This window comes from Pecten maximus, chromosome 10 (genome assembly GCF_902652985.1).
Source record: "Pecten maximus chromosome 10, xPecMax1.1, whole genome shotgun sequence".
Taxonomy (NCBI): Eukaryota; Metazoa; Mollusca; class Bivalvia; order Pectinida; family Pectinidae; genus Pecten; species Pecten maximus.
In genome coordinates, this window is record NC_047024.1 from 16,906,546 (window position 1) to 16,934,491 (window position 27,946).

The following is a 27,946-nucleotide window of genomic DNA, read 5'->3' on the forward strand; positions in this document are numbered from 1 at the left end:
AGTTTCTGTTACTGATGAGTAAGCAAGATCTATACCGGTAAATAGAGTTCTCGATTAATAATGAGTAAGTATAATCTACATTGGTAAATAGAGATCTCTGTCACTGATGAGTAAGCATGATCTCACAGGTAAATAGACTTCGATTGCTAATGAGTAAGCATGATCTACACAGGTAAGTAGAGGTATGTGTTACTGATGGTTAAGCATGATCTATACAGGTAAATAGATTTCTCTGTTACTGATGAGTAAGCATGATCTATACAGGTAAATAGATTTCTCTGTTACTGATGAGTAAGCATGATCTATACAGGTAAATTGATTTCTCTGTTACTGATGAGTAAGCATGATCTATACAGGTAAATAGATTTCTCTGTTACTGATGAGTAAGCATGATCTATACAGGTAAATAGAGTTTTCTGTTACTGATGGGTTAAGCATGATCTATACAGGTAAATAGATTCTCTGTTACTGATGAGTAAGCATGATCTATACAGGTAAATAGATTTCTCTGTTACTGATGAGTAAGCATGATATACACAGGTCAATAGAGATCTCTGTTACTGATGGGTTAAGCATGATCTACACAGGTAAATAGATTTCTCTGTTACTGATGAGTAAGCATGATCTACACAGGTAAATAGAGGTCTATGTTACTGATGGGTTAAGCATGATCTACACAGGTAAACAGAGTTCTCGATTACTGATGAGTAAGCATGATCTACACAGGTAAATAGACTTCGATTGCTAATGGGTAAGCATGATCTACACAGGTAAGTAGAGGTATCTGTTACTGATGAGTAAGCATGATCTACACAGGTAAATATATTTCTCTGTTACTAATGAGTAAGCATGATCTATACAGGTAAATAGATTTCTCTGTTACTGATGAGTAAACATGATCTATACAGGTAAATAGATTTCTCGATTACTAATGAGTAAGCATGATCTACACAGGTAAATATATATCTCTGTTACTGATGAGTAAGCATGATCTACACTGGTAAATATATATATCTGTTACTGATGAGTAAGCATGATCTACACAGGTAAATATATTTCTCTGTTACTAATGAGTAAGCATGATCTATACAGGTAAATAGATTTCTCTGTTACTGAATGGTAAGCATGATCTGCACAGGTAAATATATATATCTGTTACGGATGAGTAAGCATGATCTACACAGGAAAATAGAGATATATGTTACTGATAAGTAAGCATGATCTACATTGATAAATAGATATCTCGGTTACTGATAAGTAAGCATGATCTACACAGGTAAATAGAGGTCTCAGCTAGGACATTATTTAACCTCATTTAGAGACATATTTGTGTACTGGTTGTTTACGTAATAAAAATTCACTATAATAATTCGGTGTCCTTGCAGGGTATCAGCCATTTGGAAATGAGTTGCAAACTTTCCAGAGGATGCCTGATAATGCTTTTTAATGGACAGATCCAGGACGTTGGCTATGACAGACTTCAGGGCATGACTGTCTACTCAACAATCCGCTGCCAAAACAAGGCTGGCCTCCAGTCTGTCAGGTCATCTGATGGTGTCCGTATATCCCGACTCAGTCCAGCAGTGGATAATGTTCAGTTCAACATAATCAGACTGTCTCAGGAAGAATTTGCAGCAGCCTCTCAATTTCAAGGGGACACCACACAAATTCGTCTTAAGTGGTCTGGTTTTACAGACCCCATTGGCATAGAGGGCTACATAGTAAGAAACATACTCATACATAAAATGTTGTAAAACATTCTAACAATAGCATTATTTGTACATCTTGACAAATGACAATTTAGAGCGACCAGGGGTTATATTTACATATATGCGTGTAATTACATGCACAAATTTATCACAATCCATCATAACATCAAATTGAATTAGGGATATATCGAAAATCTCTGATGTGCACATAATTAGATAAAAAGTTATGTAATAATTAGTGCATCTAAAATTGATTTTGCTTAAGAGATTGATTGTTTAATTGATGATGTATACAATAACAATTATTTAAAATAATTTAAGACATGAACACAAAAATACGCAATATTATTAGAATCGGGTTGAGCATATGCCATACCATGGCATTTATTCATCATTCATCTGACTTCATTTCTTCAAACCACTTCTAAACCACTTATTCTAATTCAACTAAATTTGACTGAAAGTATTAGTCAGGTGGTGGGATAAAAACTTGTAAAAATCATAAAAAAATTACTCATTTGTCATTATAATGAGAAAATGTTTAAACCATTTGATTTTGAGGCCACAAACTGACTTTGGGTATTTACGTTCAATACTCTCTCTAAGAATATTGAATAGCACTAAAGTTAATAGTCAAGTTGTGTGTATCTTAAGCCTTGCACACTTTTTGAATATGCTTCTGCTTACAATAAATGTCGGTAAAAATACTGGATGTGAAGTTTCTTCTTGGTTTACAGCTTACATTTGATGGTGAGATGCGGAAGATGTTAGCATCTGATCAAGAGGAGACGTATGTGTGGATACATGGTTTGGCGCTGTCAGAAGGTGGACATGACCTGGATGTATCTGCTGTAAATCTCCAGTACCAGACAAGTCCCAAAGTTACCACGAACCTTACCGTATTTACACACCCTCCCACAACAACTGGTAATACACCTTTCTCAATTTCATTTCATTGTCTCTTTCTTTTTTTCTGCTTTGCCTACTATTGTTAGTTTGATATACCTCCTCCACGTGGCAGAGTCACTGATTAATATCTGGTTTCTAATTCAGATGCCTTTCACTGAATGTCTTCTTATTCGGTCACAAACCAGATATTGAATATTAGGCATTAAGCATTTAGCCCACTATCATCAGATTGTGGGCTGGTCAAATCTATATTTCGTCAATGGTCCTTAATTCCTTCCGTCCATCCATAAATGTTAATGATATTATAATATGTTATTATCATTTTGATATGTTATTATTATCCTTGTAAAATCCTACTCAAGTTTCTGTAGCATAACTCCAAAACCGTTCAAGACAACTTCACGACCTTGGTATATGCATTGCGATAGTGGTGCCTTCTAGCATGGAGTCCTTTGCATTTTTCATAACATTCCTGTAACCATGGAAATGAATATCAAAACACCTACATATCAGGGTTTCTAAAGCATAACTCCAAATAAATTAGAGATATAGATGAAATTTGCTCAAGATATTCAGTTCACAAAATACATACTGAGCTGAAAAATCAGGATCAAATGTCAAGGTCATAAGTCCAAAAGGTCAATGTCAATTTTTTATGTTTTTTACTGATGATTGGTTTGTTTGCCACGTTTATTGCCCCTTAAACAATCAGGGTCATTTTGGTGGGGTCTCCTTGTAGTAGGTGGTGATAACCTCACGGAACAACATACAGGATGCATGTAGCATACCATCCAGAGCAATAATAGTAAAGTGTTTTGCCCGAGGACACATCCATGACAGCACAGACTGACCCATTTCTTACCTTCCCCAGAAACAGAAACAGGCAAAGATAAGGCATCAAACCACGAACCTTGGTTCGCCTGAGGTTATATTTAGCCGGTCCATGCTCTAACCAACAGAGCCATGTCGGCCACTTTCACTGATTCAACTGACCAAAGGTCAAGGTCACTGGGTCATATAAAATCAAACATAGAAGTATTATACTAGTAGTTACATCATACTGCATACGTAATTGCGATTGCGTTACAAGTCCAAAAGTCAAATGTTTGTAGCCAGAAAAATCTATGTTGGTAAAAGGAAAGTGTTGACTGCAATACATGATACTGATTAGCAGATTCCAAACTTGGACGGTACTTATAATATAACTTAAATGACATTGTTCTGCCTTTAACACGGAGATATCCAGGTTAGCAATACAGTCCCTGTGGGCCTCTTGCTGTCATTTGACCTTGTAAATATAACATGATTAATATGAACGATTTTTTGAATAAATTTTGTATACATCCTAATATCAATAAGCCTGGAATAAGTGCAACAATAATGATGACTTGTATACTTTATTGACAGTTGACACTCCCCTGGATGTAAGCTGGGATACAGGCACACAAGAGCTGACAATAGGATGGCAGGGTGTGTTTACATCAACACATGAACTTTTCTATGAGGTGTCGGCCGGCAGTAACCTAGGTAGTGCTGACATCGTCCAGTGGATGGAGACTAAGGCAACCACAATGACACTTACCATTCCACCAGTTATCACAGACCTTTCCAACCTTCGTATATATGTGGTGGTCAGAGCTGTTTCTGTAGGGGGCAGGTCAGTGGTCAAGTTGGGCACTGTCCAGCTTCCTGCCTGATCAGGAACTGTTTGTTTGTATCGTCCAATTTACCGGCAGATCGTATTATCACATATCTGCATCATTAGTTGTAGATGTAAACAGAATGTTCCTTAATTGCGTATTGGTAGTCAATTTCATTCTACATCTGTTACTGTAAATAATGTCTGCAAGCTAGCTATAGGATAGATGTAGGAACAATGGTAGCTCTTGTCTGACTTATCCTGAACAGGTGTTTCCAGTTTTATCTATTGCAATCGCCTTTTATCTGGCGTCGTTCATCATTCGTCGTGCTTCGTAAACAATTTACATTTTCGAATTCTTCTGTACAAACGCTACACCAAATTCAATAAGATATGGCAGGAAGCTTCCGAAGGTAAAGGTCAACCAAACTGTGAATTATATGGTCCACACTCCAGGGGCCTGAAGGCGAGGCCAAGATGGGTCAAATAAGCTTTTCAAAAAATTTCTTAAGACCCAAATAAAGTAGAATCAAAATTATCTTTATAGATGTAAGGGTATTGAGGTGCTTTACCGAAATTGTCAATTTTATGACCCTAGGGTCTCACGTTTGCCCCTGGGGAAGAGAATTTTTTACTGTAGTTTAGATAAGGAAATCACATTTTTTACTATTATTTGCTTCATTTCTATTCGAATTGACTCCTGGGGTCAAAAAGAGTCACATTTACGGAAATACCAGGTATGTGAAACGGAAACTCATGTGACCATTAAGGCCCATGGGCCTCTTGATTATTATAGTAAATCTGAGTTACTGTATATTTAGAGGTGTCAATGTCAAGTTTTACTTTTGCTGTTCAATATAGAAATTCTATAGCAACATTTCAGTTTGGTAATTTCACGCCCAATCCATTGTGTTACTACTAGAAGCGCAATATCCATGGTATGAAAAAGGGCTGTAAAAAGTTCATGTATATGTTTGGTTTCCGTGACCTAGCTGTCATTAATACTGACCAAATATTAATTACTGATCACAATTGAGGGTGTACCTCCCCAGTAGTCAATGGGGGAATGTCCAGTAGAGAAAATGATTCCATCAAAAGCTTTTTTATGTATATGACTCGGTGGATTTTGATCAAATGGTCTGGAGTTGTATTTGCTTAATATATTGGAAATACATGTATTTTTATGTCTTTCTTCTTTTTTGTATATAGGTCAAGAGATTTTGATCAAATTTGATCATCCTATAGCAATGGGATTTTATATTGTATGACTTCAAAATCTATTACATGTAGAGGTGTTAGGCCTTATAGCGGATGTCGAAATTGATATTCAAGTTGTTTAATTTTTAGATGAACTGTGCTTTAAATATAATTGGGAGCAGGAAGCTGAATGTTTTGTAAAAAAAGGACCTTTTTCCAGTTACTATTACTATGATATGTGAGATTCAGCATATCTTATCAATATACCAATGTTTACTGAAAGTAGACTGGCTGATGTTTGGTGTATTACGAGTCATAAGCACATGAAACATAAATGATGATTTTTTTTAACTTCTGTAAAAGATATGACCATGGAAAAATATTTTTAAAAATACCATTTCATGATAACTGGTTAAAGTGAAAATGATCATAACTGTTTTTAAATTTCTGTACAAAGTGTCATATTCATTTGATGTACAGTTTATGTAATATGTAATGACTGGTCACAAGGGGGTTATGTATTATTAAAAACATTAAATTGATAAGATACATTTTATTGATGTAGTTGTATTAAAGGCATAAGCTCTGATACAAGCATTCCGTCCATTACTTATGATGTTTATAATCATTACAGAAATTTAGTATTTAATTGTTTAATATATTTCGTATTTTATGATTAGTTTGTTACATATGGAGCAGTTCATCAAGCTGACATTGTGATTCTTGTCCTATAGTGATAATCCCATCCTAATGACCTTGTGTCGTTCCATCATGTAAGTGTTTATTTGCAAATCGCTTTTCATTAACGCCATAGCAGATATGGTCTGAAACATCCTTGGAAATCGGGGGGGGGGGGGGGGGGGGGGGGGCAGGTTTTAATTTATTCAAATAAGGCTGGTCCAACCCCTGAGGACCTGAGGACAGAGGAATGCCTCCCAAAATTGCAAACTTGCCTGACATTTTCCTGTATAATGCTACTTCTCCTTAATGTCTTAATTGATAACAACCACATTTGATTTGAAACATCATTGGGGGAAGGCAGTCAAAATTTATATAAATGAGTCTAATCCAACCCCTCGGGACAGAGGGGAGGCGCCCCAAACTGGAAACTGACAGCTGAAATTTCCTTTTAAAACGCTACTTTTCCTTAAGCTTTAATAGATTAAAACCATATTTGATCTGAAACACAACTGGAGAAGGACAGTCAATTTTTATATAAATGAGGCTGGTTTGACCCTTTGGGATAGAGAAGTATCCATGCTGTTTTACGTCTTAGTCAGATGCTTATTTGGCCTCTTGCTTACAACTGAAAATATTTATACATCAATATTTCTAAATGAAAAATATGGCAATGACTTGTACTTTATATAGAAGAAAAAATGTATACATTGTTTTTATAAAAGAGCACTACATTTTTAGAAATAAAAAACTCACATATTGTTTTTTATGTGAGATTTGTTTCACAGGTATGTCTTTATTGTCAGTAAATTGTTTCTATTTTTACTAACGTTGTACTTAATATCTTGGTAAAAAATTTTATTATGGATTTGATTATTAAAATGATATTATTTTTAATATATTTTTGTACAGGGGATTATCAATTTTGGAAAAATGTAAACTTTTGAATCCTTACACCTATATCTTGCAAAAATTGCCATCCCCCTCAAATACTAAATTATCTTGTCTTATGTATTGGCAATTCTCAACATATCAAAATTAAATAAACTACTTTTTTTTCAAAACCATAAATAGCTGTAGAAATATTTACAGATGAACATTTATATAGTATCTGTTTCATTTAAATGTGTATACCCAGGGTACATGGAATGTTTTATGGATATGTCCTGATGGGTTTTATGTTTAGCATTGGTGCTATTTCATGCTTTTATTGTCCAATTTGTTTCTAATAAATGTTTCTTTAAATATGTGAAGAGTAATTTTTTGTTCAAGGCATTGCGATCAGATTGTGAACCATCTAATGATAGTGCGTTGTTCAAATCATCCTGCATCTATGGTCCGTCATCCTTAAAGCAATGTTTTTATCACTATTTCTGGTTGAATCGTTTAATTTTCATCTGCTGCACAGATCGCCATCTTGGATTTTGATGAATGAAGATTTTTATCTTATTTTGTTGAGAAGAACTGGAAGGATATTTCTCAGGCACGGTCATACAGGTACAGTCATATATACAGGTATGGTCGTAAAGGTACAGTCATACATACAAGTACGGTCATACAGGCACAGTCATACACAGGTATTGCTATATAGGTACCGTCATACATACAGGTACAGCCATACATATAGGTACGGTCATACATACAGGTACAGTCATACATACAGGTACAGTCATACATACAAGTACAGTCATACATACAGGTACAATCATACATACAGGTACAGTCATACATATAGGTACAATCATACATACAGGTACAGTCATACATACAGGTACAGTCATACAGTTGCTGTCAGACATACAGGTACAGTCATACATACAGGTACAGTCATACATATATGTATGGTTTTAGAGGTACTGTCAGACATACAGGTATAGCCATACATATAGGTACAGTCATACACACAGGTACAGTCATACATACAGGTACACTCATACATACAGGTACAGTCATACATACAGGTACAGTCATACATACAGGTACAGTCATACAGTTGCTGTCAGATATACAGGTACGGTCATACATACAGGTACAGTCATACATACAGGTACGGTCATACATACAGGTACGGTCATACATACAGGTAAGGTTATACATACATGTATGATCATACATACAGGTACAGTCATACATACAGGTAAGGTCATACATACAGGTAAGGTCATACATACAGGTAAGGTCATACATACAGGTACGGTCATACATACAGGTACAGTCATACATACAGGTACAGTCATACAGTTGCTGTCAGACATACAGGTACAGTCATACATACAGGTACAGTCATACATACAGGTACAGTCATACATACAGGTACAGTCATACATACAGGTACAGTCATACATACAGGTACGGTCATACATACAGGTACGGTCATACATACAGGTACGGTCATACATACAGGTACAGTCATACATACAGGTACAGTTATACATACAGGTACAGTCATACATACAGGTACAGCCATACATATAGGTAGTCATACACACAAGTACAGTCATACATACAGGTACAGCCATACATATAGGTACAGTCATACACACAGGTACAGTCATACATACAGGTACAGTAATACATACAGGTACAATCATACATGCAGGTACAGTCATACATACAGGTACAGTCATACATACAATTGTACAGGTACAATCATACATGGATGTACAGTCATACATATAGGTACAGTCATATATACAGGTACAGTCATACATACAGGTAAAGTCATACATACAGGTACAGTCATACATACAAGTACAGTCATACATATAGGTACAGTCATACATACAGGTACAGTCATACATACAGGTACAGTCATACATACAGGTACAATCATACATACAGGTACAGTCATACATACAGGTACAGTCATACATACAGGTACAGTCATACATACAGGAACAGTCATACATAGATACAGTCACACATACAGGTACAGTCATACATACAGGTACAGTCATACATACAGGTACAGCCCTACATATAGGTACAGTCATACATACAGGTACAGTCATACATACAGGTACAGTCATACATACAGGTACAATCATACATGCAGGTACAGTCATACATACAGGTACGGTCATACGTACTGGTACGGTCATACATACAGGTAGTCATACATACAGGTACAATCATACATACAGGTACAGCCATACATACAGGTACAGTCATACATACCGGTACAGTCATACATATATGTATGGTTTTAGAGGTACTGTCAGACATACAGGTATAGCCATACATATAGGTACAGTCATACACACAGGTACAGTCATACATACAGGTACAGTCATACATACAGGTACAGTCATACATACAGGTACAGTCATACATACAGGTACAGTCATACACACAGGTACAGTCATACATACAAGTACAGTCATACATACAGGTATAGTCATACATACAGGTACAGTCATACATACAGGTAAACCCATACATACAGGTACAGTCATACATACCGGTACAGTCATACATATATGTATGGTTTTAGAGGTACAGTCATACATACATGTACAGTCATACATACAGGGACAGTCATACATATAGGAACAGTCATACATACAGGTACAGTCATACATACAGGTACAGTCATACATACAGGTACAATCATACATACAGGTACAGTCATACATACAGGTACAGTTATACATACAGGTACAGTCATACATACAGGTACCGTCAAACATACAGGTACAGTAATACATATAGGTACAGTCATACATACAGGTACAGGCATACATACAGGTACAGTCATACATACAGGTACAATCATACATACAGGTATGGTTATAGAGGTACTGTCAGACGTACAGGTACAGCCACCGACAAAACATAACAATAGTTCAAGTACATAGGTAAAAATAAAGGCTTCTTGATGCAGCGACAAGATTATGTAGATAACATCAACTTACTTTGCTAATGGATTAAAGATAGCGATACAAATATTGGTATCCATTTTATGTTTGTAAAACAATGATAAGTTAGGAATTATAATAATGAATTAATAATTTAGGTAAATGTACATTTTTTGATTTTGGAAAACAAGATTGCAAATCAGTGAAATAATAATTACATAATAATGTCGGACAATCAGAAGGGACTACATTCTGTACTCTCTTTTACACAGCGATCTACTGCAGACTTTCCAAATGTTAATGGCTAACTTTCTAACAATACTTTTTGAAGAAGAAGTACATGTAATTGATTCTATGAAATTGAACTTACACACTAGTGCACTGAGTAACAATGTTATATTCGTCATTTTCGTTGTAGTTAGGTGTCTTTTCAAGCAAACTTTACAAAACTTTTATGTATAGTCAGCACAGATGTAAACTAGAAGTTGTGAACCTTTGTTTATCTTAATGAACAAGTGTTGGGGATGGATAGAGTGGGAATTGGAGTGGATTTAGAAACAGAGGTACTAGTTAGTCAATTATTGGCAACAGTTAAATTTCATCTGAATAAATCAGAAAATGGGTTGATTTGTTCTTTCCTTTGTGCAGACCAAGGTTATTACATGTAACATACGGTCACATGACCGTTATTTAAGATTTTAGAGTCACATCAGTCCAATGTTATTAATACGGTCACATGACCGATAGTTCAGGTTATAGTGTCACATCAGTCCAATGTTATTACGTGTAACATACGGTCACATGACCGATAGTTCAGGTTATAGTGTCACATCAGTCCAATGTTATTGCGTGTAACATACGGTCACATGACCGATAGTTCAGGTTATAGTGTCACATCAGTCCAATGTTATTACGTGTAACATATGGTCACATGACCGATAGTTCAGGTTATAGTGTCACATCAGTCCAATGTTATTACGTGTAACATATGGTCACATGACCGATAGTTCAGATGATAGTGCCACATCAGTCCAATGTTATTACGTGTAACATACGGTCACATGACCGATAGTTCAGGTTATAGTGTCACATCAGTCCAATGTTATTACGTGTAACATATGGTCACATGACCGATAGTTCAGGTTATAGTGTCACATCAGTCCAATGTTATTACGTGTAACATACGGTCACATGACCGATAGTTCAGGTTATAGTGTCACATCAGTCCAATGTTATTACGTGTAACATATGGTCACATGACCGATAGTTCAGGTTATAGTGTCACATCAGTCCAATGTTATTACGTGTAACATATGGTCACATGACCGATAGTTCAGGTTATAGTGTCACATCAGTCCAATGTTATTACGTGTAACATATGGTCACATGACCGATAGTTCAGGTTATAGTGTCACATCAGTCCAATGTTATAACGTGTAACATACGGTCACATGACCGATAGTTCAGATGATAGTGCCACATCAGTCCAATGTTATTACGTGTAACATATGATCACATGACCGATAGTTCAGGTTATAGTGTCACATCAGTCCAATGTTATTACGTGTAACATATGGTCACATGACCGATAGTTCAGGTTATAGTGTCACATCAGTCCAATGTTATTACGTGTAACATATGGTCACATGACCGATAGTTCAGGTTATAGTGTCACATCAGTCCAATGTTATTACGTGTAACATACGGTCACATGACCGATAGTTCAGATGATAGTGCCACATCAGTCCAATGTTATTACGTGTAACATATGGTCACATGACCGATAGTTCAGGTTATAGTGTCACATCAGTCCAATGTTATTACGTGTAACATACGGTCACATGACCGATAGTTCAGATGATAGTGCCACATCAGTCCAATGTTATTACGTGTAACATATGGTCACATGACCGATAGTTCAGGTTATAGTGTCACATCAGTCCAATGTTATTACGTGTAACATATGGTCACATGACCGATAGTTCAGGTTATAGTGTCACATCAGTCCCAATGTTATTACGTGTAACATATGGTCACATGACCGATAGTTCAGGTTATAGTGTCACATCAGTCCAATGTTATTACGTGTAACATATGGTCACAAGACCAATAGTTCAGACTGTAGTGTCACTTCAGTCCAATGTTATTACGTGTAACATATGGTCACATGACCGATAGTTCAGATGATAGTGCCACATCAGTCCAATGTTATTACGTGTAACATACGGTCACATGACCGATAGTTCAGGTTATAGTGTCACATCAGTCCAATGTTATTACGTGTAACATATGGTCACATGACCGATAGTTCAGGTTATAGTGTCACATCAGTCCAATGTTATTACGTGTAACATATGGTCACAAGACCAATAGTTCAGACTGTAGTGTCACTTCAGTCCAATGTTATTACGTGTAACATATGGTCACATGACCGATAGTTCAGGTTATAGTGTCACATCAGTCCAATGTTATTGCGTGTAACATACGGTCACATGACCGATAGTTCAGGTTATAGTGTCACATCAGTCCAATGTTATTACGTGTAACATATGGTCACATGACCGATAGTTCAGGTTATAGTGTCACATCAGTCCAATGTTATTACGTGTAACATATGGTCACATGACCGATAGTTCAGATGATAGTGCCACATCAGTCCAATGTTATTACGTGTAACATACGGTCACATGACCGATAGTTCAGGTTATAGTGTCACATCAGTCCAATGTTATTACGTGTAACATATGGTCACATGACCGATAGTTCAGGTTATAGTGTCACATCAGTCCAATGTTATTACGTGTAACATACGGTCACATGACCGATAGTTCAGGTTATAGTGTCACATCAGTCCAATGTTATTACGTGTAACATATGGTCACATGACCGATAGTTCAGGTTATAGTGTCACATCAGTCCAATGTTATTACGTGTAACATATGGTCACATGACCGATAGTTCAGGTTATAGTGTCACATCAGTCCAATGTTATTACGTGTAACATATGGTCACATGACCGATAGTTCAGGTTATAGTGTCACATCAGTCCAATGTTATTACGTGTAACATACGGTCACATGACCGATAGTTCAGATGATAGTGCCACATCAGTCCAATGTTATTACGTGTAACATACGGTCACATGACCGATAGTTCAGATGATAGTGCCACATCAGTCCAATGTTATTACGTGTAACATATGGTCACATGACCGATAGTTCAGGTTATAGTGTCACATCAGTCCAATGTTATTACGTGTAACATACGGTCACATGACCGATAGTTCAGATGATAGTGCCACATCAGTCCAATGTTATTACGTGTAACATATGGTCACATGACCGATAGTTCAGGTTATAGTGTCACATCAGTCCAATGTTATTACGTGTAACATATGGTCACATGACCGATAGTTCAGGTTATAGTGTCACATCAGTCCAATGTTATTACGTGTAACATATGGTCACATGACCGATAGTTCAGGTTATAGTGTCACATCAGTCCAATGTTATTACGTGTAACATATGGTCACAAGACCAATAGTTCAGACTGTAGTGTCACTTCAGTCCAATGTTATTACGTGTAACATATGGTCACATGACCGATAGTTCAGATGATAGTGCCACATCAGTCCAATGTTATTACGTTTAACATACCTGAACATGACCGATAGTTCAGGTTATAGTGTCACATCAGTCCAATGTTATTACGTGTAACATACGGTCACATGACCGATAGTTCAGGTTATAGTGTCACATCAGTCCAATGTTATTACGTGTAACATACGGTCACATGACCGATAGTTCAGGTTATAGTGTCACATCAGTCCAATGTTATTACATGTAACATACGGTCACATGACCGATAGTTCAGAGTATAGTGTCACATCAGTCCAATGTTATTACGTGTAACATATGGTCACATGACCGATAGTTCAGGATATAGTGCCACATCAGTCCAATGTTATTACATACGGCCACAAGACCAATAGTTCTGACTGTAGTGTCACATCAGAGCAATCTTGTTACAAATGTTATATATTTACACTAAATTTATAAAATAATTTATTATTTTATTCCAATCTATACATGTGAAATAAAATCTAGATCTAAATCTAGACCTAGTAAATTTGCAATATCACGTTGAGTTAAATCGAGAATATGGGCTACGACAGCGTACGTACTAGGTTTAGTATATTTGATTTAAAAATATATATATATATAAATACTAAGTAACTTTTAAAATCTAGTCGTTTTTGAAAATGATGCACACAAAATAGCATCAAATTCTTACCATTGTGAAGACGGATTTTATGAGTTCAACATCCCTTCCATCGATGACAAATGAACAAGAGAAAACACTGGTCAGTAATTAGTCACGGCACGGTGAACTTACCACTCATCGTGTTTGCTTAAAATCGACCATGCATACCTGATACTATTTGAATCAATATAGACTAAAAGTAAATCTGAACACAGGTGAACGTTGTTTATTTCACATCTGATTACATTTCACACCTCAGCGGGATATGCAAAGAAAAGAAAATAGGGGAATTTGATAAATCCCTAGTGTTCCGAGTGCAATTGTATCGAGAATTCCGAACGGAGTTTTCCGATTGTAAATGAGGAAAAGACATTTCTTAAAAAGTAGTTTAGGGCGAAATTAAAATGGGGCGAATATCGTTTGTGTTGCTCAAGGGCGAAAATACCAGGTTTACAGTATTACAGCCCAGCTGTGTCTGTGGTATTGACAACAATGTAACCATTGAAATCAAACAAATATATTTCAGAATTGCAGATACTGTAGAATTGTTAAATCAAATCACATACAAGACAATGTTTTTTTGCTTCTTGATTATAATGGCTAGTTATATTAGTTGTTATGATACATCGAACTCTGTGGTTAATATTGCGGTCAATCGTACAGCCAGACAATAATTGCGACTTTTCAACAATGTCAATATAATATCATTAAATCAGGACAATGTCACTACAAAAGGTCATAAAACATTAAAATAATCAGGACAATGTCACTACAAAAGGTCATAAAACATTAAAATAATCAGGACAATGTCACTACAAAAGGTCATAAAACATTAAAATAATCAGTACAACATCAAGACAATGTCACTACAAAAGGTCATAAAACATTAAAATAATCAGGACAATGTTACTACAAAAGGTCATAAAACATTAAAATAATCAGGACAATGTCACTACAAAAGGTCATAAAACATTAAAATAATCAGTACAACATCAGGACAATGTCACTACAAAAGTTAATACAACATCAGGACAATGTCAGAACAAAAGTTATTACAACATTAGGACAATGTCAGAACAAAAGTTATTACAACATTAGGACAATGTCAGAACAAAAGTTAATACAACATCAGGACAATGTCAGAACAAAAGTTAATACAACATCAGGACAATGTCAGAACAAAAGTTATTACAACATTAGGACAATGTCAGAACAAAAGTTATTACAACATTAGGACAATGTCAGAACAAAAGTTATTACAACATTAGGACAATGTCAGAACAAAAGTTATTACAACATTAGGACAATGTCAGAACAAAAGTTAATACAACATCAGGACAATGTCAGAACAAAAGTTATTACAACATCAGGACAATGTCAGAACAAAAGTTATTACAACATTAGGACAATGTCAGAACAAAAGTTAATACAACATCAGGACAATGTCAGAACAAAAGTTAATACAACATCAGGACAATGTCAGAACAAAAGTTATTACAACATCAGGACAATGTCAGAACAAAAGTTATTACAACATTAGGACAATGTCAGAACAAAAGTTATTACAACATTAGGACAATGTCAGAACAAAAGTTATTACAACATTAGGACATTGTCAGAACAAAAGTTATTACAACATTAGGACAATGTCAGAACAAAAGTTATTACAACATTAGGACAATGTCAGAACAAAAGTTATTACAACATTAGGACAATGTCAGAACAAAAGTTAATACAACATCAGGACAATGTCAGAACAAAAGTTATTACAACATCAGGACAATGTCAGAACAAAAGTTAATACAACATCAGGACAATGTCAGAACAAAAGTTATTACAACATTAGGACAATGTCAGAACAAAAGTTATTACAACATTAGGACAATGTCAGAACAAAAGTTATTACAACATTAGGACAATGTCAGAACAAAAGTTATTACAACATTAGGACAATGTCAGAACAAAAGTTAATACAACATCAGGACAATGTCAGAACAAAAGTTATTACAACATTAGGACAATGTCAGAACAAAAGTTATTACAACATTAGGACAATGTCAGAACAAAAGTTAATACAACATTAGGACAATGTCAGAACAAAAGTTATTACAACATTAGGACAATGTCAGAACAAAAGTTAATACAACATTAGGACAATGTCAATACAAAAGTTAATACAACATTAGGACAATGTCAGAACAAAAGTTATTACAACATTAGGACAATGTCAGAACAAAAGTTATTACAACATTAGGACAATGTCAGAACAAAAGTTAATACAACATTAGGACAATGTCACTACAAAAGTTAATACAACATTAGGACAATGTCAGAACAAAAGTTATTACAACATTAGGACAATGTCAGAACAAAAGTTAATACAACATCAGGACAATGTCAGAACAAAAGTTATTACAACATCAGGACAATGTCAGAACAAAAGTTAATACAACATCAGGACAATGTCAGAACAAAAGTTATTACAACATTAGGACAATGTCAGAACAAAAGTTATTACAACATTAGGACAATGTCAGAACAAAAGTTATAACAACATTAGGACAATGTCAGAACAAAAGTTATTACAACATTAGGACAATGTCAGAACAAAAGTTATTACAACATTAGGACAATGTCAGAACAAAAGTTAATACAACATCAGGACAATGTCAGAACAAAAGTTATTACAACATTAGGACAATGTCAAAACAAAAGTTATTACAACATTAGGACAATGTCAGAACAAAAGTTATTACAACATTAGGACAATGTCAGAACAAAAGTTAATACAACATTAGGACAATGTCAGAACAAAAGTTATTACAACATTAGGACAATGTCAGAACAAAAGTTATTACAACATTAGGACAATGTCAGAACAAAAGTTAATACAACATCAGGACAATGTCAGAACAAAAGTTATTACAACATTAGGACAATGTCAGAACAAAAGTTATTACAACATTAGGACAATGTCAGAACAAAAGTTAATACAACATCAGGACAATGTCAGAACAAAAGTTATTACAACATTAGGACAATGTCAGAACAAAAGTTATTACAACATTAGGACAATGTCAGAACAAAAGTTATTACAACATTAGGACAATGTCAGAACAAAAGTTAATACAACATTAGGACAATGTCAGAACAAAAGTTATTACAACATTAGGACAATGTCAGAACAAAAGTTAATACAACATTAGGACAATGTCACTACAAAAGTTAATACAACATTAGGACAATGTCAGAACAAAAGTTATTACAACATTAGGACAATGTCAGAACAAAAGTTAATACAACATTAGGACAATGTCACTACAAAAGTTAATACAACATTAGGACAATGTCAGAACAAAAGTTATTACAACATTAGGACAATGTCAGAACAAAAGTTATTACAACATTAGAAAAATGTCGGTACAATGGTTAATACATTATCAGGACAATGTCCGTACCAAAAGTGTTACATCATCAGGACAATGTCGGTTCCAAAAGTGTTACATCATCAGGACAATGTCAGTGCACTGTCAGAACAAAAGTTATTACAACATTAGGACAATGTCAGAACAAAAGTTAATACAACATTAGGACAATGTCAGAACAAAAGTTATTACAACATTAGGACAATGTCAGAACAAAAGTTATTACAACATTAGGACAATGTCAGAACAAAAGTTAATACAACATCAGGACAATGTCAGAACAAAAGTTATTACAACATTAGGACAATGTCAGAACAAAAGTTATTACAACATTAGGACAATGTCAGAACAAAAGTTAATACAACATCAGGACAATGTCAGAACAAAAGTTATTACAACATTAGGACAATGTCAGAACAAAAGTTATTACAACATTAGGACAATGTCAGAACAAAAGTTATTACAACATTAGGACAATGTCAGAACAAAAGTTAATACAACATTAGGACAATGTCAGAACAAAAGTTATTACAACATTAGGACAATGTCAGAACAAAAGTTAATACAACATTAGGACAATGTCACTACAAAAGTTAATACAACATTAGGACAATGTCAGAACAAAAGTTATTACAACATTAGGACAATGTCAGAACAAAAGTTAATACAACATTAGGACAATGTCACTACAAAAGTTAATACAACATTAGGACAATGTCAGAACAAAAGTTATTACAACATTAGGACAATGTCAGAACAAAAGTTATTACAACATTAGAAAAATGTCGGTACAATGGTTAATACATTATCAGGACAATGTCCGTACCAAAAGTGTTACATCATCAGGACAATGTCGGTTCCAAAAGTGTTACATCATCAGGACAATGTCAGTGCACTGTCAGAACAAAAGTTAATACAACATCAGGACATGCACAATGTCAATACAAATGCTGATACAACATTAAGACAATGTCAGTACAATGGTTAATATATTAGGACAAATACAGTACAAAACTTGATACAACATTAGGACAATGTCAGAAAAAAATTAATACAAAATTAGAAAAAAGTCAGTACAATAGTTAATACCTCAAGACAATGTCAGTACAAATGTCAATGCAACATTATGACAATGTCAGTGCAAAAAGTTCATTTATGATCAGAGTAGATTGAGTTATGGAGTTATAAACACAAAATATATTCAAGTTAATCATTATAATGTAATCTATACCCTGCAAAAATGGATTTATTGATTGACTCTAATCTCTACAAATCATTCCGCTGCTCCATCCGCCAATCAGAAGCGACGTTATAAATGGCGATGCCATGTTTTACGTTATGGACTGATAACATAAATTTCTAAGCGAATGAAAATGCTTGTTACAACCAAGATTAAATCAACAAGAGGCCCAATGGGCCTGTATCGCTCACCTGGCTCTAGAGCAAATTTGCAGTTGATTGAGGTCGTTTCTACAGATACTATGCTGATAACAACTTTATTCAAATATCAGAGTAAGCTAAGTTTATTCATGTCAATATATATTTTTTAGTCCTTCATTCCAGCATACTATTGGCCTAAGATCGGGTCTTGGCTCTTGGCTCTAAGCATGCTACAGACAGGCCCAATATCAAGTCCCTGGGCCTCTTGGTTATTGAGAAGTCTTTTAAAGATTTTAACCTATTTGAACCATGTGACCTTGAATGAAGGTCAAGGTCATCTATTTGAACAAACTTGGTAGCCCTTCACCCAAGCATGCTACAGGCCCAATATCAAGTCCCTGGGCCTCTTGGTTATTGAGAAGAAGTCGTTTGAATATTATAACCTATTTGACCCATGTGACCTTGAATGGAGGTCAAGGTCATTTATTTTAACAAACTTGGTAGCCCTTCACCCCAGCATGCTACAGGCCCAATATCAAGTCCCTGTGCCTCTTGGTTATTGAGAAGAAGTCGTTTGAAGATTATAGCCTATTTGACCCATGTGACCTTGAATGAAGGTCAAGGTCATTTATTTTAACAAACTTTGTAGCCCTTCACCCCAGCATGCTACAGGCCCAATATCAAGTCCCTGTGCCTCTTGGTTATTGAGAAGAAGTCGTTTGAAGATTATAGCCTATTTGACCCATGTGACCTTAAATGAAGGTCAAGGTCATTTATTTTAACAAACTTTGTAGCCCTTCACCCCAGCATGCTACAAGCCAAATATCAAGTCCCTGGACCTCTTGGTTATTGAGAAGAAGTTGTTTGAAGATTATAACCTATTTGTCCCATGTGACCTTGAGTGAAGGTCAAGGTCATTTATTTTAACAAACTTGGTAGCCCTTCACCCCAGCATGCTACAGGCCCAATATCAAATCCCTGGGGCTTTTAGTTATTGAGAAGAAGTCGTTTGAAGATTATAGCGTATTTGACCCCTGTGACCTTGAATGAAGGTCAAAGTAATCTATTTTAACAAACTTGGTAGCCCTTCACCCCAGCATACTACAGGCCCAATATGAAGTTCCTGGGTCTCTTGGTTATTGAGAAGAAGTTGTTTAAATGAAAAAGTTGACGCCGGACGGACGGCCGGACAGACGGACGGACGACGGACGCCGCACCATGGCATAAGCTCACTTTCCCTTCAGGCAGGTGAGCTAATAACACCATAAAATTATGATTTCACAGGCAGTGACGTGACCACCTAGTCTAACCCAACGTTGCGAGTCTGTTGGGTGACAGCTTGTCTGGTACCATCTGTTGCCTGAAATTCTTTTGTTACCCGATCACTGCAGGATCGGATAACTGAAAAAGAGAAAGCGATGTCGTCTAAGTTTGTGCGCTCAGCACAAATAGCCAGTCTGAGGGTGTAGATGTTATGAACAATGGCTGGTATGAGGTAGATACGGCCGTCCTGTAGAATCTCCTGGAGCAGTCGCTCTGTCCGGCTATTGCTACCCTGTAATGACAGACTTAATGAGATTTCATTGCGATTCATAATACATGGATTTGTAACCAATATGATAGGAACATTGTCACCCTCTCAATCATTAAAAAAATACAGAACATTCCATGACGTTATTGACTTTACTTTGACTACGAATTGTTCATTTAAAATCCTTAGACATGATGGGGTTTTTTTCAATTTCAGCAATTGCTTGTAAATTAATGTGAAGACACTTAAAAATCGCAGTGGGAAATGAACGCTGCCGCTTTGCTATCATTATCATGCGGATTCATATACTTAGAATTCATTTTATTTGCAGTTGATTGTCATAAAAATGTCAATGTTTTTTTCGTGATTGTTTATGGATATATGAAACAAACTTCTTCGATATACCTGTATCAATTTAAGGTTAACTTACTTTTAGTCTAAAACACACCAGCCCCATTATAACGTCTCCTACAACCTCGAATCGAGTGTCGTTTAGTAGCATCTGCTCAAACTCCTTTGCCAGATGCACATGCTAAAATTAAAATATATGTTTATATATATGTTTTACACTAGGTACAAATGTGTTATGTACAAATGTATTGAAATCAAATGGGGATATACATACTCATGATAAGAGCAAAAATATAATGTAAGACCAGATGTTAGATAGTAATAGTTACGAACACTAGAGTACTTAACATTTGTATGGACATATATACACTATACATGATTTAAGGATTGAATCTTGATTTGGTCGATTTCATGGGGTCATGTATTGAGTTGCTCTTGAGACAAATTTAATGAACTGCGAAGCAGTTCATGTTGAATTTGTCTCAAGAGCAACTCAATTCATGACCCCATGAAATCGACCAAATCAAGATTCAATCCTTATATTTCAATTGTTTTTTTTTTTTTCAAATAAAAAAGTCGGTCTAGATGTTAATGTCTCGAAGCTTGTGCAAGCCCAAATGTGGAAAAGCCCGAGGAGTTCCGGATTGTGCATGTCTAGTCGGTTAAGTAAAATAGTCCGCAATTTTAGGATTAAAAACAGCATTATTTTGACAAAATAGAAGTATCTAGCATATCTGGTCTTTCATAAAATACAAGAATACATTATAAATTTGATAATGTTAATAATTATTCCATGTTTATAATAACAATGTAGAAAAAGTGAAATAGTTCCGCGGAAGGATTTTAACCATGTATTCATACGCATGATCAGTGTTAATCTGGTCAAATTCATGAGCAAATGAAACAGATTAAGTTTGGTAGTTTCATTGAGTCCAACTTGAGTAGAAATTGAAATATACTTATGATGAAAGCATTACATAACAATTACATCTGATAACTGAAATCAAGAGTATGACATACATAAAATACTTACCTAGACAGTGTACACATGAAGCAGCTTATCACAAACATATTTGATAAACAACTTGTTAATACTCTTATTTTTTGTATTGTGGATTTTCCATTTCTATATAGTAATATACCTTCTCTCACCACCCGAGGTGGTGGTTGACACGCCAATAAAGAGCTTGTTCTCGATTACACGTGAAATACCTGGACTGCTTACGGCAACATTAATGATTTGGAAATAAAGGTTGTAGGATACTATGTCACTATGATATCTCATTAGAATTTGATTTCATTGTGCAATATGAATATTCGCGTATTTGCTGCATGCTTATATGCCTAATGTTCATTCTGAGAATGTGTCTTTACCTGGATTTGAACATGGCAGGTGTCTTCGATGAAGCAGAAGACGTTGACAATACACATGACCTTCGTTTCCTTGTACTTTCCTTAATTGCTTTGTTTTAACCATCGCATGCACCAGTTAGTAAGTATATCAACCATGCTATCTACTGACACATCAGTAACAATAATTATTTTTGAAGGAAATGAGAATTGTGCAGCCCTACCTTTCGAATGTATGCTTGGACACCAGTCACTCCATAAGACCGCAACATGAACCATAGCTTAAGGGAACGGAACCGGCGCCCAAGAGGGATCTGCCAGTGCTATAAAGAAATCATTGATTTATAACATCCACGATTAATGAGCATATAAAAAGTTCGTTGGGAGAACACGAAATGAGTGTCAATACTGTCTGATGTCCACATTTATGGATGCCTTTAGCAATTATAGCTTTTTGATGTAGTTGTATTTAACGACAACAACACGTTAATAGATGGAGTTTTAAGACTCCATATTCTAAACAAACTCCCAAATTTATCATATGAAGTTATTCTGAACAAAGTTCTACATTAATATTGCCCAGAGAGTTTGAGAAGAAGCTTTTCTTGTCAACTGTACTTCTAAATATGACCAAATTAGCACAATTGCAATAAACTACTGTTGTGTTTAAATAGAATGAATTGTGGTTATGAATATAAAAAACTAACCATGTGTTAAAGTGGGTTAACGTTGACATATTCATATGTTTGTAAGAGGCATTTTTAATTACAGAAAAAAAGGAGGTACCCTGTAGTCTGGTGCTCCTTTCCCAGCGTTCTCATGCCGAAGGTATATTGGATCAACATTGAAGGCGTCCACTAACAATGAACTGTCTTTTATCCTATTATCAAAACAGGAATGTATTATTAACTTTTGAATGATTCTATCATTTATTAATCATTAGTAAGCAATATAGCAAGACATCTGAAACATTTGTGGCCTTAAAGCACACATCTCAGTATTCAAGTTGTAATACAAAGATTTTCCAATTTCAAAATAACCGCTTTGGAAAACTTTTTTTTACAATTTTTACCTCATTGTTGGGCCCAACCTTCTTACTTTTTAATGTGCCCCGCCTGTTTGGCTCCTCTTTTGAGCATGTCCCTCTCCCTTCTTTGCCTGACTAGCCCCTCCGACTTTTATCTTTATTGGGCCCGCCTCCTCTGCCTTCTCTATATGGCCAACCTCTTTGACTCCTTTACTGAGTCTACAGTTCTTCCTTCTCTATTGGGCTCTCTCCTTTAACTTCGCTGTACCCTCTGACTTCTCTATTGATCCTGCCCATTTGTTTTCTCTATTGGGCTACCCCTTTTACCACCGCCTCTCTGACTTTTCTCATATCTAATTGGCTCGCCCGTGTCTTCTGACATCTCTATTGGGCCTTCCCATCTTACCTCATTATTGTGCCCGCCCTCTGACCTCTCTATTAGGCCCGCCCCTTTGACATTTCTATTGGGCCTACCTTTTTGATATCTCTATTAGGCCAGCTCCTCTGATCTCTCTCTATTTTGGGTAAAGGCAGGTGGGGTTGGTGTAGGCAACATAAATTATTTAGTTCCATTCCCCAGAGGATGTCGCAGAATGCCTTCATCCATAAACATTATTGCCGTAAAACCTTCAAAAAGTCTCTTTCCCTAAAGCCTTTAAGGAACGCATGTAATTGATTACCAAGGTAGTAATTATTTACTTTGATATTTGAGACACGGTCGTGCTACTCACCACATAACAGATAAATCAAAATTGACCAACATCCATTTATGGGGATTAATACTGAATGTATCGGCATGCTGCAAGAAAATAAATTAGTTATAAAGCATCACCTAAGGAAGGAAACATGTATGTGAACGCTCCATCGTAACCTTACACAAGTCTCGTATACATATAAACTTCAATTTGTTATAATTATTGTAATTTAGTTAGCGGATAATAAAGGAAATGTACAATGGAGACAAAATGAGGATTTACTTCCGGCGATAAAGATTTTCCAGATGTTTTTGATAAACTCACGTACATTTGTATTTTTATATACTTTTAGGTCAGTAAATTACACTATTATGGCTCTATATTTGTTCCAAGGTTGTTTCAAAGATAACATCACAAAAGAAAGAAAAACGATTGTTACAGTGGAGATATACATACTTCAACACCTTTCATAAAGTGGCGAAATTCTGGACAAACAAAAGCGCTCCCAGCATACGCTGCATCTATGTGGAGCCACATATCCTCTTCTTTGCCTTAAAGCATAAGTGTTCTCTTTCTACTATAGAATACGATGAAAAAAGCGCACGGCTTGGGACTAAAGCTATAAAATTGTGTGTTACGGGAAATACTATACTTATACCGCATGGGGAAACGATGCAGTGGTGTATATTGATTTAGGTTCGTCAAAACAGTTGGATAATTCAAAAGAAGATATTGTTTCCCATTTTGACAAATAGACAGTTAATTAGTGCATGCAGGCGTACTTACATATAGGACCAAGTTCCTCTAGGTTATCGAAGGCACATGTTCCAGTCGTTCCCAATGTTGCACACAACTGAAATAGTAGAGGATGCATCATTCAGGTATGAATCATAGCAATGTGACCAGACGCTATATCTAGTTGTTGTCTGTTCGGTCAAGGGGATTAGTACTCAAGTCATCTTTCTAGTTCCAGCTTTTATTTGTCTTCTCTTAATATTGGAAACGCGTGACAATTTACTCTTGCTGTTATCCTTTCTATCTCTCGCTTCACGCTATCAATATTGGACCAGCATGACAACTACTCCTGATGTTATCCCTTCTGTCTCTTGCCTCTGTCTCTCCCTGCTACTCGTACTCTCTTGCTACTCCTTCTCTCTTAGACTTTCCTCTAGTTCTACTTAAGTTAGTATTTACTTGAAATGCAAATTATCTGACTGATGTTTCTATTGGTCAACTGCATGATATGGGTGGGCTTATCTTTCCTGAGATGGACCGCTATTAGGTGGTCCATTGCCCACTACTCTGTCCACAGTATCCTAGGCTAACCCATACCTTTTAATTATACTTAATGATGCCAATCTCCCTTCTTCATTCATCCAGTTTGTTTCCTGCCTTTCTTTTACATCAACCATTATCTCACAATAACACACTGTTCTTAACATTCTGTCTTCCATTCTATCTCTTTTATCTGACAACAATCCATTTATTCCTTTCTTTAAATATCTCTGATTATTCAACATACTGTCCTCACATTTTCCCATTCCATACTATTATAGCATCATAGAAAATTGTCTAGTTATATGTAGTTACAAGTTACACACAGCTTTTATATTATTTTTTATATAGATTTTAATGTATAAACCCATAAAGATATATAATTGATGAAATATAATATTATGTACTTTAATTTGTTCAAATAATAAATCTGTTTACATGGTGTTTATTTCTAAGCATTTGAAACGTATTTTGCCAGGTATTTAAGATCAAATTTGAGTTTGACATTGAGATATTAGCAATTACACTGATAGCCACGCCAAGCTCTACTGGCGATAACTGTAAAACCGCACAGGTAACACTCGCCCCATCACCCGGTCAATTTATGTTGTGTTAATTACCGAGTCCTAACTACCCATACGTACTGCCGACCGCAAAATCTACATAAAACGGTCAGCTTCACTCTACACAAAGGACCAATGCATTTTGTCGTATAACTCCTGAATGTCTGTCTACCCCTACCCGACTCGGGTGTCCGTCCATCCATCCGTCCATACACCCACAAATTTTACTACCGGCTATAACTTTGTTGTTTATTGACCGATTAACATGAAATTTGGCCAAGATGTTTAGTTCACAAAATGCATGTTCCGCTGAAAGTTCAAATCAAAGGTCAAGGTCATCAGACTCAAAGGTCATGCTCAATTTCGGTATCTTTTCACTTATAAACATTTTGTTATGATATAATGAAGCAAAGTTGTTCGGAATTAAACAAGGATACCACTAACCCCAAGGTTATCGGGTCAGAGGTAAATGTCAAAGGTTAAAGGTCAAGGTCAAATTGTATATCTTTTTATTGATAAACATTTTGTTACGACATAATGAAGCAGGGTTGCTCAGAACTAAACAAGGAGACTACTGACTTAAGGTCCAGGTAATTGGGTCAGAGGTCAATGTCAAATGTTGCATCATTTCACTAATAAACATTTTGTTATGACGTGATGGAGCAAACTTGTTTAAAATTAAACAAGGGGTCTGCTGACCAAAGGTCAATGTCATCAGGTCAAGGTCAAAGGTCAAGATTTTTTTTTTTTTTTGCATCTTTTCACCGATGAACTTTTTGTGATTACGTTATGAAGAAAAATAAGTAGGAATTTTACGAGAAATCAACTCATCTATAGCCAAGAACACTGAGTCAGAGCAAATTCTATATCTTTTTTAGTTATGAACATTTTGTAAGACATTATGAAGCAAAATTGATCTGAATCAAAAGATGAGTCAACTGACAAAAGATCCAGGTCACTGGATTACAGCTTTGTGCTTATCACCCCGTGAACAGCTAGCGTTATGTTGAGAGGGAAACTCTTTGTAGTAGATAGTGGTTACCTCTCTGTATAGCATAGGGAAGGCCTGTCACATGCCATCCAGAACAATTAGGATAAAGTGTTTTTTCTGAAGCACTTTTCTGAAGCTTCCCAAGAAAAACAAACCGCAACGGGTAAGGAGTATCGAACCAATCACAATCAAACAAAGATGTCGACAGTATTTACAGTTTTGTTAGCCAAGCAAATATGTACATTAAACTAAATGTAAATTTGCTTTCCTGTCCAAAATGTCAAACATCAACTTAAGCTATATGGCCGGATGTCTTTTTGATGATTATGGCGGATATATTGCCATAATACGGGACCCTTACTTACCTGCTCTAGTTTATTCATTTATCTATTTATTTATTTATTTATTTATCTATTTTATTTATTCATTCATTTATTTACTTATCTACTTATTTATTCATTCATTTATTCTTTTGCAAATGTACATAACTTTTTTTATGAAAGATACTTTTTTGGACATGATGATATTTTGTAATGATGATAAGTTATGTCTTAGAATTATAAGCAACACTTTTTCATTTTCTAAAGCAGAACGTTCAAATATCTAATGATACTCGTCTCCGATATCTCTTTATCATTTATTTAGCAAATACGTTCATCCCTTGGTATATCTCTCCGAATTCCAGTTTAACAGGTAAATTATAATTTCTATCTCTCGGAATCTACAAAGCACTTAACGCGTGAAGTATGCAAATACAATTGTTGGTATTGTATGAAAACATATGATGGCTATTCTTGTTTCCAATCCATCACAATTACTCATTGACGGAGGTATATATCTTCAGAGGTTCACTGAAACCTGCCTTTGAAGAATAATGACATAAATAGTGGATCGGTCAAATATGTACTGGTTCCCTTTTCCCTGCGCGTTGTACGGCGTGATTTATAAACCAGCACATGTTATAGTCCGTAGCAGTCCGTTCCAAAATTCTTCGCTCCGTTCCGTTTCATTCCGAAAGCGTCGATTTCGTTCCTTTTCGTTCCGGTTCGTTCATGGTGCTGGTACACAACCAAACGGTACCGACAGTGACAAAAAGGCAGTGCAAA

General features: G+C 35.6%; 2 protein-coding genes across 2 annotated transcripts in view; one reads left to right on the forward strand and one right to left on the reverse strand.

Moving 5' to 3' along the window:
• Positions 1-6,043, forward strand: part of LOC117335547 — an 83,619-nt gene extending 77,576 nt beyond the window's left edge. The window contains 4 exon segments of the mRNA XM_033895619.1: positions 1,386-1,426; positions 1,428-1,721; positions 2,447-2,636; positions 4,026-6,043. Coding sequence (XP_033751510.1) covers positions 1,386-1,426; positions 1,428-1,721; positions 2,447-2,636; positions 4,026-4,315 — 815 coding nt within the window. The 3' untranslated portion in view covers positions 4,316-6,043.
• An 8,419-nt stretch (positions 6,044-14,462) lies between these two features.
• The window catches only part of LOC117336550 (aromatic-L-amino-acid decarboxylase-like), a 37,771-nt gene continuing 24,287 nt past the window's right edge, over positions 14,463-27,946 (reverse strand). Inside the window, exons 7-14 of the mRNA XM_033897162.1 lie at positions 24,798-24,864; positions 24,468-24,562; positions 24,048-24,115; positions 23,076-23,169; positions 22,514-22,612; positions 21,019-21,120; positions 20,315-20,612; positions 14,463-19,078 (exon numbers count right to left, since the gene is read on the reverse strand). Of these exons, the coding sequence (XP_033753053.1) occupies positions 20,358-20,612; positions 21,019-21,120; positions 22,514-22,612; positions 23,076-23,169; positions 24,048-24,115; positions 24,468-24,562; positions 24,798-24,864 (780 nt within the window). The 3' untranslated portion in view covers positions 14,463-19,078; positions 20,315-20,357. The remainder of the gene's footprint in view (positions 19,079-20,314; positions 20,613-21,018; positions 21,121-22,513; positions 22,613-23,075; positions 23,170-24,047; positions 24,116-24,467; positions 24,563-24,797; positions 24,865-27,946) is intronic.